The sequence below is a fragment of the Nannospalax galili genome, unplaced genomic scaffold (genome assembly GCF_000622305.1).
Source record: "Nannospalax galili isolate Female #2095 unplaced genomic scaffold, S.galili_v1.0 scaffold270, whole genome shotgun sequence".
Classification (NCBI taxonomy): Eukaryota; Metazoa; Chordata; class Mammalia; order Rodentia; family Spalacidae; genus Nannospalax; species Nannospalax galili.
Window position 1 is genome coordinate 1,387,250 of NW_008330152.1, and position 20,181 is coordinate 1,407,430.

Consider the following 20,181-nt stretch of genomic DNA (forward strand, 5'->3'; position numbering starts at 1 on the left):
ATATTCTCTAATTCACCCTTATGGGGTACAAGATTCACACTAACCCTGTGGAACCTGCTAGGTTGGGCGGGAGGGGTTGAATGTGGTTAGTTTTTCCTGGATGTAGAAAGGCATCATTTAACAGGACAAGAAACAATCTTCCACAAGACAACAGGCGCAGGGAACTTTAGCCATCTCATTTCTAAATCAATAAAGAGGCCAGGGGTCAAACTGTGGTCGCATCTTTTGACTTCCTTTCCCTGGTGCCTGAAAGGACAGTCTGGGCATTTCATATTTTACTGGTAAGGTAAAGCCTCAGGGGCTACTTGGAGGCTGGGAACTTCTCCAGATGGGAACACTCATGGGGCACACAGTTTGTGGAAGACTGAGGCAGCCACACGTGCCACTAGTCACTAAGGGACAGTGCACAGCCCAGAAGAGCTCAGATCTCGGCACTGTCAGTACCATAGGCTTACTACTTAGCCTTGCCCTGCACCCCTGCCAACAACTTCTACAGACATGCACACATACGTGTGCATGCTCACTACGGCCCAAACTCCTTAATTGTATACAAATTAATGCACAATTGATTACAGATCACTGATACTCAGTCATCAACAGAAGTCATTCATCTCTTACCACGTTGTGATTCAAGGGATTCTCCTCCCTCAGTTCCAGCCTGGCTTTTGAAGCATCACCGTCATTCACAGGAATTTTCCTATTTAAAAAGACATAACCAATTTCATGAATCGTTTCTTGCTGAATTCATCTTTCATCTATCTCCCCAGACCAGACTACTTTCTACTAATCTCATTTTTGTTTTTTTGAACCATTCTAACCTTCCCTTCCATGACCTGTACTTAAAGTTGCTCCCAAATGGTGATTCAATATTGCCCTGGCAGCACAAAGGGAAGGCAGGCCTTTCATGTGTGGGGACATGAATAACACGTAGTCCCCGAGGTGGGCAAGCCAGAAATTAAGCACAACACTTCTCCCACGTGACCTCTACAGAGGCCAACTACTGCCCTAGCTAACCCTTATGAGCTGTCCTGGTGTGCAAACATGAAGTAAAACAGCCATGAACCAAGGCAGGCTGGAAGTTCAGAAGTCTACAGGCTGGTACCTTCTAACCACTTCTGTGTTAACCCTGAGGGCAGGCTTTCCAAACTTTCCCCCAAACAAAGGAAAGGACCACACCCAGGAAACTAGTTTCCATGGTGATAATGAACACATATTTGATTGCCTTTTATCAAAATGATGGGGGGGGGCATATACACCAGTATCAGAGAAATGTCTGCTACTCCAGGCTAAAGAGGAAGCTGCATATCTGTGCCAGGCTGCTGCAGCTGCCCTGGGACTTGTTATCAGAGAGCATCGATAAAGAAAAAATGTTCCATGCCAACCTCCAAATCCCCAGGATAGCATCACTGACAAGTAGCAGAGGGAAAGTTTCATCGTTACCCAGAAGAGCAGCTTCAGTCGTCTACTGTTTAGCTATCCTCCCCCCAACCCACACCCCTGATCTAAAATTACTGATTAGAAAGCCTAACAGAGTTGTCTGGTGACCAAAACCCAGGACAATGGCCTCGTGGAATGGCAGTAGAGGGCAATCCGAAACCTTGGGCTCCACCCAAGGAAAGGGTAGCCATCATCCCGTTTATTACTAAGCAAACTATTTGTTTTAAAAGCACATCGAATGCCGATCCACCTGGGCCCACACTCCTGACATTTAGAGTTAAAGCAGCATATAGACTGGGATTAATTCTCCTTCATAAATATGAAATAATAAATTAAGGACGAAAGTGCACTGAAAGGCCGCTTTAGGGGCTAATCTTTTAAAGGGCGGCAATGCTTCGCTGAGCCAGGTTGCCTGCTAGAACTGTAAATCAAGGGCCGCCAGCTAGGAGAGATCTCTTTTGCCCAGTCCTATTTAGGCGCTTCTCTGACAGTGAGAAGGTGAGGGTGCTTGGGCATGGGCTCTACTCAGGAGTGCAGGGGAGGAGACCAGTTCTCCCTCTGCCAGGCCTGGTCCTGGAGGCCGCATTCACCTGTCTTCACTTGTCCCACACATGCGGACCCTCTCGCTGTTCATCCAGCTGTGAACGTTCCCATACAAGGGAGTTGCTGAAAGCATGTCGTCTTCTTGGATGGCAGCTTGGCTTCAAGCGTCTAGTCTGTTTTAAAAAAAAGAAGGAGGGGGGGTCGTCCCAAGAGGTTAAGTAAAGGAGAGGTAACCAGGGAAGTAGAGAAGGCCTCTTTCAAAGCAATTCATTCAGGATGCAGACTGTGCTGAATGGTCTGCAGATGTCGGTGAGCCAAGGACCCACCTGACCCAGACAGCAGGGGAAGGGAGCAGTTTAAGGCTAACGAAGAAGTCATCCAAGCCACAGCCTGGTGTCCACCCACCCTTTTCCCAGTGTGTGGCGGACACACACACACACACACACACACCACTCTTTCTTGCTAGTTGTCACAGAAGGAAGCCTTATTTGAAGGGGAACTATAGCAAGAGCTATAGGGGGTCACTGGCACGCATACATTGATCCTTCTTACATAAATGAGAGAAGAGACAGTGAGGTGGTGGCGGCAGGTTCAGAGCTCAAACTAAGATACATTGCTAGGACTGAATTTCCAAGCCGTTGTGTGTACAATCCATAGATTGAGGGTGAAAAGAGTCGGATGGGCTGGTGAGCCTCTCCACCAGAGAGCCCTAGATTAGATTAAGCACCTAACCGGGGTGGTTTTTGCCTGGGTAGTTTTGCCTGGGAGCTGCAGGGGGAGGCGGCTGAGTAATTCAATGACGCCTTCTCGCTGGGGACAAGAAATCATTAGCAAGCGAGTAAGTCTTTGCAGCCTAGGCTGATGCTGATGGGCTCCTAGCCGGCACACATGGAGCAGGCAAAAGCCACCCATTTTCCACCTCGTGGGAGGGGGAGGCTGCAGGGGGCAGCAGAAGAGCCCAGACCACCCCCCCTCACCTTCTTGGCCCACTGCCCCCACCCACATCACATTCTAGTTTGCTGCATGAGTGAAGGGTCAGGACAAGCTGCATTTTATTAACAGGATTATCACGGCGCGTGATTTATCCTCGTGCAGGATTTTAATTGCTCTTTGGAGGTTGAGCCGTTTCTTTTGACTGCGCTTCAGCCCATATCCTGCTGTTAAATGCTGGGTTAATAAGTAGGGGAGCCTTTAATGCCTGGGACCGATGGCCCTCGGCAATTCCCTACTCACAAACACATCTCAGTTTCCCTATCCAGGACAGGCCACAGCATTTTTCAACGGATTCAAACCTGAGTGTGAAATAATTCGTGTGCAGATAGATCATCAGGCGAACTTTTCTTCTCCTCCCTCACACACCCACCCACACAGTTTCCGAAAGCCCAAATGTTCCCTTAAGTCGACACATTTCCTTTGTTAGCAGGAGAAAATATGCAAATGCTTGCTTTTACACTTTAGCACACGGAGGAGCAGACTGCTAGGTCGACTGGGTGGAGGCACCAGGTCGGGGACTCTTCTGCCAGGGTCTGGGGTGGGGGTGGGGCAGGCCTAGGCGGACTGAATCCAAAAGCTAGGCTATCCTTCGGTTTTCTTTGTCCTAACTAGGTCTTTTGTCCACCAGCAACCCCCATCTGCCCCCATCCATAGAACAACACGCACCGACACAACATGCACAGTTAGAGCTCAACAATGAAGCTGGAAGGGCCCCCAAAGAGGCTGGAATCTGCAAAGGCGGCAGGGGAGTGGACTTGGAGAAGCTGTTTCCCTGGGAAGGGTCTCTGTCTTCAACTGGGGCATTCCCAATGGCCTGGCCACAGTGCCAGGGATACCAACTGAGCTGCTGGGGAAGACTGTGAGGCAGGTCATGGTTTTCCATCTTTCAAATATACAAAACAAGCAGGCCCTGGGACTGCACCATGCCCTCACCGCACACTGATGAAATGCAGAAATTCCATCAGGAGCAGGAGAACTGTTCAACGAATCCCTAGGAGCAAGGATGATGAGGAAGCACACACCTAAGGAAAGTCAAATTTCTGGTGTTCCAATTCCTAACAACCAGTCTCCCCGATAACCAGCTGCCTCCTACACACCATCCTCAATGGCCACCTGGGGAAAAGGCACCCCAAAGAGGAACAGAATCATCCTACTGAATGTCTGACACCCCGCCCCCCAAGGCCCAGTGGCAGCTTCAGGTCACCTGGACTGGGAGGGAAAGGGATGTAGTCAGAAGGCACCTGGGATAGCCTGGGGAAGGGAAGCTTCATGCCCCTCTCTGGGGCTCATCCTTCAAGGTTTTCAGCATCAATGCCACAGATAAAATAACAGTAGCATCAGAATGAAGTGTTGTCATATGCACAGGGGCAGACTAAGGGTTGAGGTCAGGAGTGCATTTCAGTTCTCCTCCCACCCCCTCTGTGGTTTGGGGGAGGGGACTGAACCAAGGAGTATTTGCATTGTGGACTATACAAGCACATGCATGAGCGATCGTGCACACATGTGTACGTATATGTTCTCTCTCTCTCTCTCTCTCTCTCTCTCTCTCTCTCTCTCTCTCTCTCTCCTAATCTTTAGTTGCCCCATGAACTTTTTGTGAACTGTTTAAAAGTGGAGGTCTGTTGAACAAACATCGGCGCCACTGCCAGCCATAATTTCATTGCAATAAGCTAAGAACTTTTAACTCTTCAGGAGCCTGGCCAAAGAGGAGCAGAGCAGAAAGGGCCAATGAGGAGTGGGCCCTGTCTGGCAAAAGGCCCTTCTCTGGGGTGACAAACAAGAGCAGCCCAGGCCCCAGCAGGAACATCCTCAGCAGAGGAATCCTGCTTCCATCAAGCTAAGGATTACCCTCACCCACAGGCAGCACTTCTCTGGGATACAGAACAAGGGAACATGGAAGGAAGGAAGGAAGGAAGGAAGGAAGGAAGGAAGGAAGGAAGGGATGAAAGAGCCAGATATTGTGGTACATATTTATTATTTCAGCACTTGGGAGATAGAGGCAGGAGAATCAGGAGTTCAAGGTCATCCTTGGCTACATGGAGAGTTTGAGCCTCAGCTATGTGAATCATGTCTCAAAAATCCAATAACTCAGTTTCTAGAAATTGCTGGTGAAATAGCTGGTTTTTTTCCTTTTCCTCCTTTGTATTTAACCTCCAAGGCAAACCGCTTGGAACTGACTTTGCTGATCCTTGGCCATGGGATACAGGGGAGAGGGTGAAAGATCTGGTTCTGATGACAAACAGAATACCTTGAGGCACTTGGCTGTTATATATGATAGGTTCATTTGTCCTTACTTTTCAGCACCCCTTCTTCCACATGCAAGCTATACTTCTAGAAGTGCCAAGATGTGTGAAGTCACTCATGAAAAAGCACTTTACAAGCACCAACCTGTTCTCAGGGTAAGCCGCTTACCTTTACCTTGGCTCTGGGTTTTAACCCTTTTTGTCAGTCATGGAGAGAAAGGATCAAGGATGGGAATGGCGATGCAGCGGGAAGATGGCTCAGAGGATGGAGGCCAGGCAGGGAAGAGTGTCTAGTCTCTGTAGAACAAATTGCTAACTGCAGTAGCTGTCTACTGGAACACCCCAGTCCAGGGGAGCCCTGGCCTGCACTGCACGTCTCAGGCACACGTGGTATGTGCTCGAAACTCTTGGCTGCAGTGTGTGTGAAAGCTTCAGAGCTCCGGGGTCATCTGGACAGACTTTGAGCAATTATTTGCTCCAGAGCCAAAGGTTATGGCTAGAGTGCCAGTGCTTGGCCTGGACACTGTGAAGAAGGAAGGGCCTGAAGGGCAGAAAAGGGTCAGAGGGATCAAGGTTAGGTCAGGTGCTGTCCTTCCAACCTTGGCATCCCTGAAGGGGCACTGACTCCCCTCAAGAAAAAAACGAGAGGACTCCCAAGTAGTACTTACTAACACACCACTTCGCTGATCCCTGCCAAGATAGCACCGTAGGTCGAGGAAAAGGAAACATAGAACATGTTTTTATGTTTTTGTCTTGAGACAGGGTCTCACTATGTGGCCCTGGCTGGCCTGGAACTCACAGAGAACCACCTGCTTATGCTTCCCAAGTGCTGAGATTAAAAGGAATGCATCACCACACCTGGCTTTACTTGTTCCTTCTTTAAAGGCACCTACAGTTTACCTAGCATAAAACAGTGAGCAGGTTGAGGAAGGGGTGCAGCGGTGCAGAAGCTGGAGCCAAGGGAGGGGCAGCATTTGGCTCCTCTTGGCCTTCTCTGTGTTCTCCATTGCCATTCCAATACAGCATGCCATGTCCCACCACCATCAGTTAAACCTGCACCAATGATGTGAAGGGCATCACCCCCAACCATCCCATCCCAGGTAGGGCCTAGAAAGATGAAACCTCGCCACCTGGCTCTCCACTCGAACACACTGGCAGTGTCCCTTCTTTGGGGGGGGGGTCTCTAAGCTCTTTCCCTAAGCTCCCCTGGGCCCCCAATCCCTCAGGCAGTTATCCAGCTAGTGGCCAGAGGGACTAGAAGTCTGAAGCAGCTTCTGGCTCAGGTGGAAAATAGGTAGCAGGGGTCCTAGTCAGTGTGCTGGGGTCCTCTAGAGGTAAGGGGCCTCTCTTTCCACATGGTTGGTTCTCTGGGTAGAACATGCAGGAAGCACGTGGTCACCACAGCCTCCCAGCTCTCACCCTAACCCACCCCATGTCTCTGGGCAGGTGCCCGAATCTCTCCAACCTTGGCCCCCTCTGTAAATATTTGGCACCATGTTTTCCAGAGGCTTACGCTGCACTATGGACTTGAGTTTTGCCTGGCAATAGCTGGAGTTGGCCACCGTTAACCTCATCAAACAGCATCTGACTCCACTAAACACATGGATCCAAACAAGCCCCAGAACAACGGCTGCCACAGTCTCTCTGTGGCAGTCTCATGGGAGAAGTGGAGATGGGGGCAGCAGCAGACAGAGCAAGCCTGAGGAGGCCGCTGTAGATTTCACTCAAGCCCAAAGCTAGCACCAGGCCTTTCTGGGGTTGTTCCAAACCCAGACTCACAGCAGTACCACGCTCTGGGTGTCAAGGAAGGGAGGGGTGAAGAAGTTCCTATTTTAGGATGTTGGGGGGAAGGCCTATGTGGGGGTGGGAAATGAGAAGGAAAAGCTTTCCCAGAAGTGTGATGTAGGATGGGTCCTCCTGGAATGTTTTCTGGGATGTCATATAGCTAAGGAATAGGGGATCCTCAAGCTGCTTCCAGGTCCTGGGCCATCTTTGGCATCTGGGGTGTGGGTTTGGAGGTGTGATCCAAGCTGGTTAGGTGCACACTCCAAGCCACAGCCACAGGCTCTGTGGGTGTCCCCACCCACACTCCCCAATTTTGCATTAGTAACAGACTCAGAGGGGGGGCTTGCATAGATCTGATCTTTCAAGCACCCAGAACCTTCCCTGCCTCCTCTCACAGCTACTGGGTCACAGTAGAGAGTGAGTGAACTTGGCCCTTGGTGACAGCAGCAAAGGAGAGAGGGGGAGGGGTGTCCATTTTCCACTCCTCTGGAGTGTAATGGGGTCTGCATGCAACAAAGGGATTCTCTCCCTCCACACTGCTCAGGGCTTATGGGTCCCTTCTGCCCCTCCTCACAGTTCCCTGCCAAGGTCCCAACAGGAGAGGCACTGGCTAGGAGTCAGCAGTCAAGCCTTCCAGGAACTCCATCAGTTCTCACCTTAGTTAACCCCTGGGCCCTACATTATTAAGGGGGCTTCCAGAGTTCCCCTGCCAGAGTCTCCACTACTCCTGTCCTCATCACTCAATTTTGGGCAAAAATAAACTTTGATTAGGTTCAAGCAGAATCTGAGCCCTTATGGGAAATGCTTCTAAGTCCAGGGGAGACTCAGTACTGCAGACCCCTCTCTTCAGTCAGATTAGAGAGTTGCTCCTCTGGACCCTCTCTCTCCCCAAAAGACGTGAGTCAAGTTAGCCAACTGTACAGGGTGGGTGGGTGTGGAGCTAACCATGAGAGCCTGTCAAATGTGGGTTGCTGGTCATGTACCCCTTTCTTTCCCTCAGGTAGAACCTGAGGAATCTGGTTGGCCACCTCTCCCAGATCAAGGCAGGGATGGATACTTCCCCCTGGCCCTTCCAAGGAGGTGGCCATTGAGGCACTGGCTTTTTGTTCCTTTCACTTTCTTCATGTTGGGCCACACCAGTAATCAGTGAACCACGTGTGTATTCAAAGGGAAGCTGTGGGTGAATTTGGCACAGCAGGTGTTCTTCAAAAAGGAGGTCACCCAGCACCCAAAACCTAGAAAGTCAGGAATCCCTCTTATTACTCCCCTCCCCCAAACCTTTCACATAGCCTCCTTTGGCATAGTCCCTACAGAGCTCAGTTCCCACTGGGGAATCCATACAACAACGGGCAACAAGGGGTGGGGGGAGGGGTGTACAGACATCCCACATCAGCCTCCAAAGACTACAAGACACCTGTCTCCACCAGGGCTTTGTATGAATAAAGCACATTTAATGTCACTCCTTGGCCCTCAGAAAAGAACAAGCTATACAGGAATGCTAGCATTAGTATCCCCAGGCAGCACAAAGGAACTTTTAAAGCAAGTGTCCTGAAATCTGCACGCAGGTTTTCCTTATGCAGAGCCTGAGAGCCTGAAGTCCTGGGAAGGCTAGGGATGAGAGTCAGTCACTTTCTTTACAGGGAACAATAGGAATTCCATGTCTGTTACTCAGTCTTGGAACTCAAAGCACCCCAAAACAAAGCTATGGAACAAATGTGCTATAGATGGGGTGCATGAATTTTTGTGGCTGTTCAGAGCTTAATTACTCCCCCTTGATCCGTGGGACTAGACACGATACCGCCAAGGTTAAAATGCCCCGAACAGCGCCAAGCAGATGTGAGCGAGCTGGCAGACGCGCAAATGAGGCCTGCCTTGGAGCACGATAACAAGTGACTAGTACATTGCATATCGTTGAAAGAAAATTATTTTTCTCTAATTTGCATTTGCTTGGGGGGGGAAGCCAACCCGAGTCCCTCCTCACAAGCATGAGTCTAATCCTGGAAATACAGCCCGGCTGCTTTAAGAGAGCTGGAAGGAGGCAAAGACTGCCAGTGTTTTGGCGTGGTAGGCTTGTTTATCTTTCCGCCTTTCCTCCAAGGCGAAACTCGTTTTGCAAGCAACATTCCTACAGAAAATGGCACACGTCATAAAAAGAGACCAATTTATAGAACTGGCACCGAAGTTCATGTATCACTCCAGAAACATCTCCCAGCTACCCAAATGGAGCTCAACTAGAAGCAGAAGTCCACATTAAAACTCAGAGGGTTTACCTGGGAGGTGGGGGGACTAACTAGACCTACAGGCAGCCTGTAGTTTGGACACCCAAGGGCCAAAGTCACATAGAAGGGCAGAATATGGAACTAAGTCATCCCCAGAAGATTCTCAAAACCCTAGGAGCAGCCAGGGCTTAGAAGTCTTCAACCTTGGAAAGCGAGGAGTGGGATGAAGCTTTACTCTTAGTTTACTAACAACCCCCTCCCCCATCCCAGAGACAGAGACAGACAGGGCCAAGGTCTTGGCCAAGATCTATGTATTTCCAGGAGTGGAGTGGGTGATAGACACCACTAACTGTTCCTCTCACCCTGGTGCCTCCTTGCAGACCCTGGTGGGGGTAGGAACTTGGAAGGTCTATGGCTGTGGGCATCTAGCTGCTGCCCACAGAGTGGGGGTGGTGCTGCAGGCAGGCTACAGGACTTTTCTCACTGCTATGGGCAATGGGAAGGTTATGAGATATACATCAAAGCCAACCTGTACCCTGTTCCCTGAAATACATGTCCATTTGGGTCCTGAACCCACATACTTGCATTCCATCCTGGGGAATAGTGTCCAGTGCCCAGAACACAGTAGCTACCTATCTAACTCGTGTGGATAACAGGGCCGTTGCAGAGGGGGAACAACAGCCTTCAGAGCCTGTGGGATCCCCCAAAAGCCTTCAGTTAACAATCCACTCTCTCCAACAAGCTGACTTAAGAGGTCTAAGTTGTTTTCCCAAATCTTGCAAACTCTGTCCCAAGCAGTGGAGGACCCAGGTCCATGGATCCTGGCCAAATCCCTCCAGTGACACTCCTGGCCCCCTGGGCCTTCTCTCACACCTTTGGCTAACAAGTCTCCTAAACCACAACATACAAACCATTCCACACCCTCACCCCACCCCTGAGAAGTTCTGAAGGTGTGTGCTGGGGATTGATGGGTGGGGGGAAGCAGCTGAGCTTTCTCTAAGGCGAGGAAGCACTGGCCAGAAACTGGAGGCCACCTCTGCAGCTCCTCAGTGGGCCTGCATAGTGCCCGCTTTGTGTAAGTGCCGAGGAGGCGCAGCACTGCTCGCGCGCCAACAGCTGTCACATTATTTGCACTCGCTGTAAACAGCCTTCACATTCCCCCCTTACCACATAGTTAAAGCCAGACTAACAATCCACAGTTAGAGATCAAACCAACAACAGCAGCATTGTGTCTGCCTTCGCCTTCGCACCAAGCCCAGCAGCTGGCAGGTTTCTCCGGAACAAGGGACCCTCGCTCCCCCCATCCCTGCGGGCTCCAGCCAAGGCCAGCCAAGGAAGCATGCGTTTTGTTGGTGCTGTTTGTTAAAGCCAGAGAGCACCGCCATTTCACAGAGATTTCTCTGTAGTTTATCAGTTCTCTCCCAGAGCTTGTGCCCGGGAAGCGGGATGGGAAGATGATGCTCACACTCTCAGGACACTGGGCAAAGTTGTCAGGCTGGGGTTGAGACAGGGGTGGCCTGCAGCTCTCCAAGATGTTACAGAGGCTGCTCGGGTAAGTATTCGGTCCAGGCCCACAGAGGGCTGCCTCTGGTCTTTCAGAAATTGCCCAACTAGTTGAATACTTACGGGTCGCCCCACTGATCAAAATGTCTCCTTTATGATTTTTGGTTAAGCTGAACATTTCCATAATCGTCATTATTAGCACAAATTACACGCCTAATCGGTCCTTAAATAGATTTTAATTAAATAATCATACAAGGCTCATTTTATGACTTAAGAAAGGCATTACTTTTGGTAGAAACTTTCTACCAGGACATGGAATAACAATAGCAGACAAATACTTGTCCTTTCAAAATTACTAATAACCAATAGGCAGAGCAGCCTGGAGTGGACTCTGTTTTACCTTCCAAGTGGAAACTTGGAGCAGACGCACCAGAGCAGCGCAGCAAGGAAAGGGGCTCTCTTTCTTTATCACTACTTTTGGCTCTTCTTTGGCCAGTAGAAATAAACTCCCTCTTATCTGGGGAGATCTCCAGCTAGTGGCTTTGTAGACTACTCCTCCCCACCCCCCACCCATCCTCCACCCACCCAAGTCACTGCAGGCTGGGCTTGTTAAATGCTGTGTAAAATGCTGTTAATAAAATAATAAATACAAAGGATGGAGGCTGCTGGGTCCCTGGGTGTTTTGACTGGAAATGCCTTGGCACTTGTCATGTGTTTATGGGAGGGCAGACAACTCCAGGATTTACATAGTTTGGACATTTCTGTACTTCATTTATTCTTTCCTAAATGACGTAGGTCTCGAGCTATTTCAAGTTTGCATTTGTACAGAACTGTGAAATGCCTAGGAGTTTCTCCAATTAAACCAAGTTTTAAATCAGACTCAAAGCTGGAACATACTCTCTCCCTCTTGCCTGACTGCACCCTCAGCGTCTCTGACTGAAGAAAACAAACAGACCCTCGAGAACAATCTTCAGTCCTCAAGCTCCCCCCCCCCAACTTCTGAAGGGTCCCCAGGGCAAAGGTTAAGGCGTCTTCAGATTCCAGGCAGCTGGGCTCAACACTGTGGTGTTCACCGCAGTTCGGGAGTGTCCTGCCCATACACTACCTCTAAAATAGTGAGCTAAAATGGGGGGGGGGGCGGGGCGGAATAAAACTGCTGGCCTGGTAAAACCTACTGCTCACAAAACAGTATCAGCAAAGACTGTAAGGCATTCTTTAGAGAAGGACCAGGGATTCGTGCCTACTGTAGCTCTTTCAGCACAAAGGCTTTTAGGGGAAGAAGGGAAAAAGAGGGAGGAGGAGGGGGAGAGGGAAAAAGAAAGGGAGGGAGGGCTCCAGTTTCAGAGCAGGCATCCCCTGAGAGTCAAGAACCAAGTGTAGCTTCAATCAAAAGCTGACTTCCCCTCTGGGAGTCGAAGAGGAAACCTGATCACAGTAGCTTACTACTGGCCTGGATCCATACAGGTCTGGTTTTCTTCTCTTGCTAGTAATTTTTAAAAATACATATCAATATAAAAGAAGCAATCGCTGACTTTATTGAAAACCACAGTGAGCCCTCACAGCATCCGGACTTAATCCCTATCAAGCAAACCACAGCACCTCGGCCTCAGCAGCAGGCCACCCCTCACCTCTTCCAGGGTCTCTCTCCCTCAGCCGCTCCGCTCCTGTCCCCTCCCCTGAAATAATGACTGGAAAACAGCACCTAGATACGGGTTCTGGAATCAATTCCTAACCATATAATGATCCCACTTAGAAAAAAAAAATCCAAAATCGTTTCATATGGAATCCTTTAAAGGCGGAAGGCAAAGAAACTAACAAAGGGACCCACATACATAGGTGGACCTAGAGGGAGGGAGAACCCTGACCTGCATCCTTGGCCTAACAGGTCTCAGGAGCAACAGAGAACAGAAGAGCATCTTATAGAAACATGACCAGTCATTCAAGGCAATTATTAATCCTTGGGGCCTACTATGTGCCAAGTATTGTCTTTGATCCTAAAGGTGGATAATTATTCCCAGTCTTACAAATGAAGAAACTTACTGAGGCTCAGAGGCCATAAATAACTTGCCCCCAAGGTCACACAGCTAGTAAAAATGGGCCACGGTCAAACTCAGTCCTGGAGTTTCGGAGAGGAGCCAATTATTGGTCTAATTGTGTCATTTGAAAATTCCCATTTTCACGTATTCTGTCCTCAAAGAAGTTTAGAAGTTTGAGCCTTGTGCACCAAGTACAAGGTAAAAAAAAGCTGGCACCTAAAACTAAGCCTTAACTCATTCAGCATGAGCCTAGTCTAAGCCCAGTTTCCCCAGAACCCTACAGCAATCTTGGGTACAGTGAAAAGTCTCACGATTTTCTGAAACAACCTACAAATCTCCCACAATGAGATACCCTGGTGTGAGGGCCAAGCCTCCCAACAAGGCACCACTTTCCCTTCCTGTGCTAGCCTACAACAGGCAGGGGTAGGTAGGCTGGTTCTTTTCAGGTCTCAGGGAAAGTGCTGACTACTGCTCCTAAGACTGGGCTTCCCACCCTAGTATTGCCACACAAAGCAATAAATTATCTAGATGGAGCAGAAGCCCTTTGGAAGGAGCGCCTACATCCACCTCTCCTAAGGCTTCACCAGAAAACCCTAGGGACCAAGGTGGGTGGAGAGGGAGAAAGAATTATCAGCCAAGTAGCTTTCAAGATGTCAGGCCCTATTTGACACCCTAATGCCCCCCCCAACCCCCACCCTCGCCCCAAGCCTAGCCCAGAGGCAAGGGCAGAGGATGGAATACTTTTCCTTTTCACCTTTCCTTCCAGAAGCTGGGTTCCAAATCTCAGTGCTCAACACTCCCTCCTCACTCCCCTCCAATTACTAGGCGTGCACCCTAGGCTTTCAGTTCCTGGCAAAACTTAAACACCAAAGGCTCAACCTTTGCCTTCGCTCAGGGAGGACCGGCCTAGGTACCAGACATCTGGTCACCACAGCGAGTTTTTGAGCCTGGGGCAGTTGTTGGCACCACTGACAGGGACCTGAGAAATGGCCCAGCAGCCACCGGCGGGGAGAGGGCCTAGGAGGCCAGGAGAAAGATGGAGGGGCAATGGCATCTGCGCCTCTCGCTTTGCTCACCAGTCGAGCGTGCCCCAGCGACCCGGCCCGGCTGCCCTGGCTCCAGGCCAGCCTTCCGTAAGTGGCTTTCTTTCTCTTTTTAAAAGTTTCCAGCCTCGGCTAGTTGGCCGAGTGTTTACAACTCCCTCCACCCGCCGTCCCAGCCAGTCCTCAAAGAGGGGCCGACCCCCTGTCCCCCACCCCACCCCCTCACTAGGTGGGTGGACTGAGGCCCCGGCGGATGCCTCTCCCACTCCAACCCAAATGACCCGATCTCCTCACTCACAATATGGGCCACTTCGAGCCCGCGGCTTACTGAAGCGATCGCCATCCAGCCTCCGAGCCAGTGGCCTTAAAGGCCTTAGCTGGGAGACAGAACTCCAGCAGTTCCCTACGGTGGCCCACAATTCTCTGTCTGGCCTCAAGGTCTGCCGTTGTGGGGTGTGGGGGGGAGGAGAACACGGCGGGAAGGGAGAATGGATGTCTTTCTCAACTCTTCAGAAGCCAGAGTTTTTGGTGTCTCAGGCACCATACAGAATGCCCGGCAGAACAAAAGAAGTGGGAGGCGGGGAGTGGCGGAAACGGTGTAGGAAGACGCCCCCCCCCCTGTAGCCCTATAAACCTCCCCTCACCCAGTCAGTTACCATAAGCATTAAAAAACTAAGGGCCTTCAATGCAACAGTACCTTTTTACAACTTTTTCCCTAAACACGACCCCCTCCCCACATTTTAAAATCGCAAGGCTAAGACACCGGGGGAAAGTTGTAAACTGCCCCCCCCCAGCTCTAGGAGCCCCTTACCTGCTTTGCCCCAGGCAACCTGACCTGACTCACCTCCCTCCCCCAATAGTTCCCTGCGTTTGCACCTAGACAATAAATTTAGTTTAATTTAGCTTCCGGTCTTTAATTTTAGCAGGTCTCCTTTTTGCATGCAAATCAATATGGCAATTACCATCTAAAAGCTCGCCCAGCCCCGGGTCAATGTAAATTGATCATTGTCCGCCTTCCACAAAATAACACCGGGAGTCTGTGGTGCATAATGAGATTATACTGGAAACTGTCTTTTAGATCACAAATTATATTTTATATTGTCAGGATCTTCTCTGAGGACCTCTACGCTGTCTATTCGTGGGTAGCCCAACTTGTGGGTCCTTAATCTCTAAAAATAAACAAGTGGAGACCTACCACAAGACCCTGGATTGGGGACGTAAAATTGAGCTTGAGCCCAGAATGGGGACCTTCTACTGAAATTTCAGAGGAGCACCATTAACTACTACCCAACAAAATGCCAGACATCCCTTCTGGAAGGACATGTTGACAGCAAGTTTGGGATGCCGTAGGGCAGGGCTAGAGATCAATGCAGTTCAGGACCAAGGAGGCTAGGTCACCAATGAGGTGGACAGAGGAGGTCATGCCCTAATACTCCCAGCTTTCCAGGCTCTACCACCTAGGCCTCAGTAGAGCGGCTGGCTCCGCAAACAGACGGACTCCTGTTGGCCCTAAACACTGGCCAAGAAGCTAATGGCCAGCCAAAGTATTCCCAACCAAGTCTGGGGGAGGCCCCTGAGAGATGGGATCCAGCCGGGACTCTAATGCAAGAATACTCTTCTCCCACTCCTTGGAGACTCCCGGGCACCACCGGTGTCACACCCAGTCCTAACAAAGGGCCTTATGAGCTCCTCTGGGCTCCAGCCAAGGTGGGGGATGGCAGCCTCGAGGTGGATGCAATGGCCCCCTACCACCTTCCCTGGCTAGGTCTTTGGATGCTGTGTTCTCTAGGAAACCACCAGGGAGGCATTGTTTAGGGCAGCCCTAGGGTGGAGGCAGCACTAAGGCCTCTGGAGCCTCCAGCCCAGCCCTGCCCCACCCTGCCCTGGGCTCCACCCAAGTGCGGTCTTCCTAATAAAAGCAGGAATTCCCGGCTGAGCTTAGACAAAGAGGGACCAAGACAAATCGATGCCCCCGGCAAACTAAACCCAAGCAGGAGTTTACTTGCTCATCCGGGGTCATGGAGGCGCCTGCTAATCCTCCTAGTACAGGCCGTCCCAAACATGGTCTCCTCCAGCCGGGGAAAAATATATAATAAAGCATACCAAAATGAAAGCATACCTCCCTCTCCTTTATTACTCCCAGGGGGCACACTTCTTTAGGTTTTCTTTCCCAGTCCACTAAGCCCAGTACCACCTTAGCCAACAGGACTTTACCAGTCTCACATCTATTTCTCCCTGCCACAAAGTATAGAGCTACTCCCTTTTCCTTTACCATCCAGCCATTCTAGTCAGGAACTCCCAGTCTCTAGAATTCCTGCTCCCTGGTCAGCTGGTCACAAACTAACTAGAAGGAATCTTAAACAAGGGACATCCACCTTTTGGGGAGGCTGTTTTGCCATTTTGTACCGGCCAAACACACATCATTTCCCGGAGAATGTGTCAACATGGTTCTGTGGTCTGTGCTTCTAGATTGGTCTCACCAGGCAAGAAGTGTTTCTCAAGGTAATTAGGCCCTGGTATCTAAGCATGGATACATATGCATAGGAGTGCCTTTTGTGTTTCCAAGAGACCCTCTTTAAATGGGCTTTTTGTCTCTGGAACACACAGAAATTCTGCTCCAGTTTTCAGCTCCACAAAGTCTAGGATTTTTCTCTTAGAATATCTCTATACATCTCAGTATTTGCATACAGATGTTTACATTCCTCTTGGCCAGTTCTTTATCTCTTATGTATCTCTTGTTCCATTAGGACTTCAAGACCCAAGTGCCTTGATTTGTCTCACCACATGTCATTCTGGGATACATCTTAATTTGACCATTCCTGTTGAACATATACACACCTCCCTACTATTTACATTCTTTGGCTATCCCTATAATACCATTCATTCCCAGACCAGACCAGCAAGGGTTTTCAGTTTAAATGTAAATAGAGGATCCCTTAGACCACAAACCTTTCCAGGGAAAAGGAGGAGGGGGGAAATGAGTTATTTATCTATAAGGAAACCCACCTAGCCATCAATATTAAGCTCTGGAAAGAACTAATGTTTGCTAAGTTGTATCAGATTTTTAGACTAATTCAATATTAGCCCCATATGTGTATACAAATGATAGATCTTATAACAGTATCCAGGCCAACTCCTATTTGGATGGTCTCCCTGAACATATCTGACTCTAACTCTCCACAAGTTCACAGTTAAGTGTTTATTTACAGACAGTTTAAGGAATGAATGCTGTGTTCTCCCTCCAAGGCATACCTGTACATATTGACCCAACTACCTTCTCTACACTTTAAGTCCCCAGGGAATACAAAGGTCTATGTACCCACCCCTCCAACCCAGATCCTCAAGTGAGGGTGCCCACTGTGTGTTCACAGCTCCCCAGTTGAGAAGTCAAGCTAGTCTGGCTGTCCAGCAGCTGCATTTGGTTTGTGGAAGAACTGGCGGGTGCACCAGGATGTGACCATGCACACTCACACACAAGAGAAAGGAAAACTCTAGTGAGGCCTAGACTCCAGACCCCCGCGGACCATTCACCACCAGTCACTTCTACTAGACTGGCTGTCCCCTTCCCCCCATTACACTCTCTTTACTGCACTTAAGGGGTTAAGAGAAACTCCCACAGCCTGCCTTCCACCAGACTTGCTGTGCCCCCGCAGGCTAGCTCTAGCTCACTCGCTCGCAGCTAACAGGAGTCTGCTGCTCCCCCCCCCCCAGTCCTTCAGCCGGGAGGGAGTCTGCATGCCTGTCTAGACCGATCTATCACCCGCACACCAACAACACCCGAGAGAACACGGAGACACTGCTCAGGTCCCCCTGTCCCACACGGTTCACAGCGGACAGAACCCAAGAAGCGTGACGGCGCCTGTGGGGTGGGGGATGAGGGTCCTAGAAGAACCTTGCCGCCCCGCAAGTCCTCCCCAGATCCTACCCCCTGCGCTCCCACCAGCCTGGCTGCCGGGGCACAGTCACAGCTCTGTGCGCTGGGCAGTCCTATTTTTATCTTGTCTAATCCCAAACTGGGCGGGGAGCACAGGCGTCGTGCTTAGAGAACAAGAGATAGGCGAGGGAGGCGGGGAGGAGCAGCCCAGCAGCACCGCGAGCTGCGAGCGAGTTAAAGACACAGTGGAGGCGACCGCGAGCAGGAAGAAAGAGCGGGCTGCGCGGATCTCGCGGCGCCGCGCGCAACGCACTGCCCGGCGAAGTTACACTGGCCTCCCCGCTGTCCCTCAGTGCCCGCCCCTCCCCACTTCCCAGCGGCGCTCTCCGCAGCCGGGACCGCGCGGCCCGGGCCTGTGTGGGAGGCGGAGGCCAGGCCAGCCCGGCAGAGGGCTGGAGAGAATCGCTAATGAGCTGTGCGGCCCATTGATCCAGAGAACACTTCCTAATTAACTCTCAGTCACCTACTGGTGACAGCGCCTCAAAGGACAGCGCTGGGGCCGGCCGATCCCCAGCCCTGACCTACCCACCGAGTGCCTGGCGCCCGAACCCCGTGCGCTCCCCTAACCACCACAGGCAATTCGAGAGCGTGACTGTGTATACCCGAACGCTGAAGGCCAGCCTCAGATCAAACCTAGACGGCATTAAGCATATCCATTCCACCCCCCAACCCCCGCTCTACACAGCACAACCGTGCCCAATATAAACACAAGAGCCGATACTACAACCCAGACCAGATAACAGGTCGGGGATGGAGTGGGAAGGGTCGAGAAACGCGTATTCCAAGTGTCCACGCGTGAGTCCCTGAGGCCGACAATTAAAATGCCTTCCACACAGCGATTCTGTTGGCAAAGCCGAATCCAACACCTCGTACGGGTTGATTTCTCCTGGCGGTGTCCGTTTCCAGTGCCACAGGAAGTGTCAGATGGCTAGAAATACTCAAGTCTGTCTGTGCTCACCACCCACAACCTTCTGGGTTGGGTTATTTCCTTAATTTTTTACTCCCGGTCCATTTTAAGAAATTTACCCCAAAGGTGCTAAACCTAGAACCAAATAGCAGTACCCCTCTGCCAGCCTTCTCTCAATAAACCGGGGGTGGGTGGGATGGATTGATTATGAGCTAGGTGCCTTCTTTATGCAAAATGTTACTTTTCTATTAGTCTGTTTTTCTTCTTAGTGTGGGTGGGTAATCACACAGCTAAAACCCCAGGCTGTCTAGTCTAGACGCAGCGAGGCAGTACGAATACCTATTTGAAGCGCGCTGGTTTCTTTTTAAGGTTTGTTTTTAAATACACATAACCCTCCTTCCTTTTTCGCTCTTCCACTGCCCCAACCCCCACCTTCTAGACGCCAGCGGAGCGCGCCCTCGCGCGCGGGCACTCACAGCCTCTAGCTGGAGGTCGCGGACTTTCTGGAAAAGATTCATTAACAGCAAATTAAACCTCGCTCGGACTCGGCCTCCACGCGGCCAGGCTCGGTGGTCTTCCGGACGTGGGTACGTGTCCCCTTGAGCGATCTGGCAAAGGGAAGTCCGCCCCGACTACACGTGCCTCAAGCCGCCCCCCCGCACACGGTGCCCCAAGGCTCGCTAGGTAAACAGCAGGCGCTCTTCGCCGCCGCCCGGAGCCCCCGAGTTGGCGGTGACTCTGCAGTGTAGTCTCCCGCCCGCTGCAAGCGCTGGCCCCGCAGCATCTCGCCTTCCTCGCCTCGGCCGAGGATCGTGCCCGGGTGCCTAAGTTCCTCTTCTCCCTGATCCTTGGTGCCGCCCGCCCTCCGAGTGGGACCAACTTCCTATGGCCGCAGACTTTCACTCGCCCGTCAGGGCTTCCACCAGACTCCCGGCTGCCCAGCGGAGAGCCAAGGGCTCGCCCCTCCTTCCCCCCGCCACACCAGTACACAGGCACAGTCATCAACCGCCCCTCGGAGACTCAGAACTTAAAACCTACCCCAGGATGTCCACCGGAGGAAGAAGGTGGGAGGGGGCCGCAAATTCGAATCTTAAAAGAGCATTTACAAAACAAAGCCTCTGACCCGGCGGGCGGGCGGACCGGCCAAGATCCAACCTCCGGCTATCCACGGTTTCCTAGTAGTTTTTTTTTTTTTTTTTCTTTAAATCCACGTGATTCACACTTTAGGGCAAGTCAAGAAAAAAATCCCGGGACTCCCCTCCCGAGTTGCGCGACGGCGGCGGCAGGTTGAGCTCGGGCTCGGCCCGAGGCGCCCGCCACACACACTAGCGCACGCACAAGCCGTCGTTCCACTCGGAAGAACGACCGGTCCCGGGAGAGGCCAGACGAGGCGGCGGCGGCGGCTACTGGGGGTTTTTACAGTTCTTTCCAGAGTCGAAAAAGAAAGCAGACGGGAACCCGACGCCCTCCCCTTCCTGCTAGCGAGCTAACGCCGAGCCTAGCTTCCCAGCTTCCAGCCCAGCCCCCCCCCCCCCCCG

The 20,181-nt window shown here is 51.2% G+C and overlaps 1 protein-coding gene across 9 annotated transcripts in view; it reads right to left on the reverse strand.

The window, feature by feature from the left end:
- Nucleotides 1-20,181, reverse strand: part of Bcor (BCL6 corepressor) — a 126,540-nt gene that overhangs the window by 22,602 nt on the left and 83,757 nt on the right. For 8 of the 9 annotated variants that reach the window (XM_008842873.2, XM_017800600.1, XM_029568349.1 and 5 more), the window contains exons 2-3: nt 2,028-2,153; nt 619-697 (exon numbers count right to left, since the gene is read on the reverse strand). In XM_008842873.2, the coding sequence (XP_008841095.2) occupies nt 619-697; nt 2,028-2,113 (165 nt within the window). In that variant the 5' untranslated portion in view covers nt 2,114-2,153. Of the gene's footprint in view, nt 1-618; nt 698-2,027; nt 2,154-19,681; nt 19,833-20,181 lie in introns of those variants that run through there. The other variant, XM_017800593.2, reaches the window with a different exon arrangement.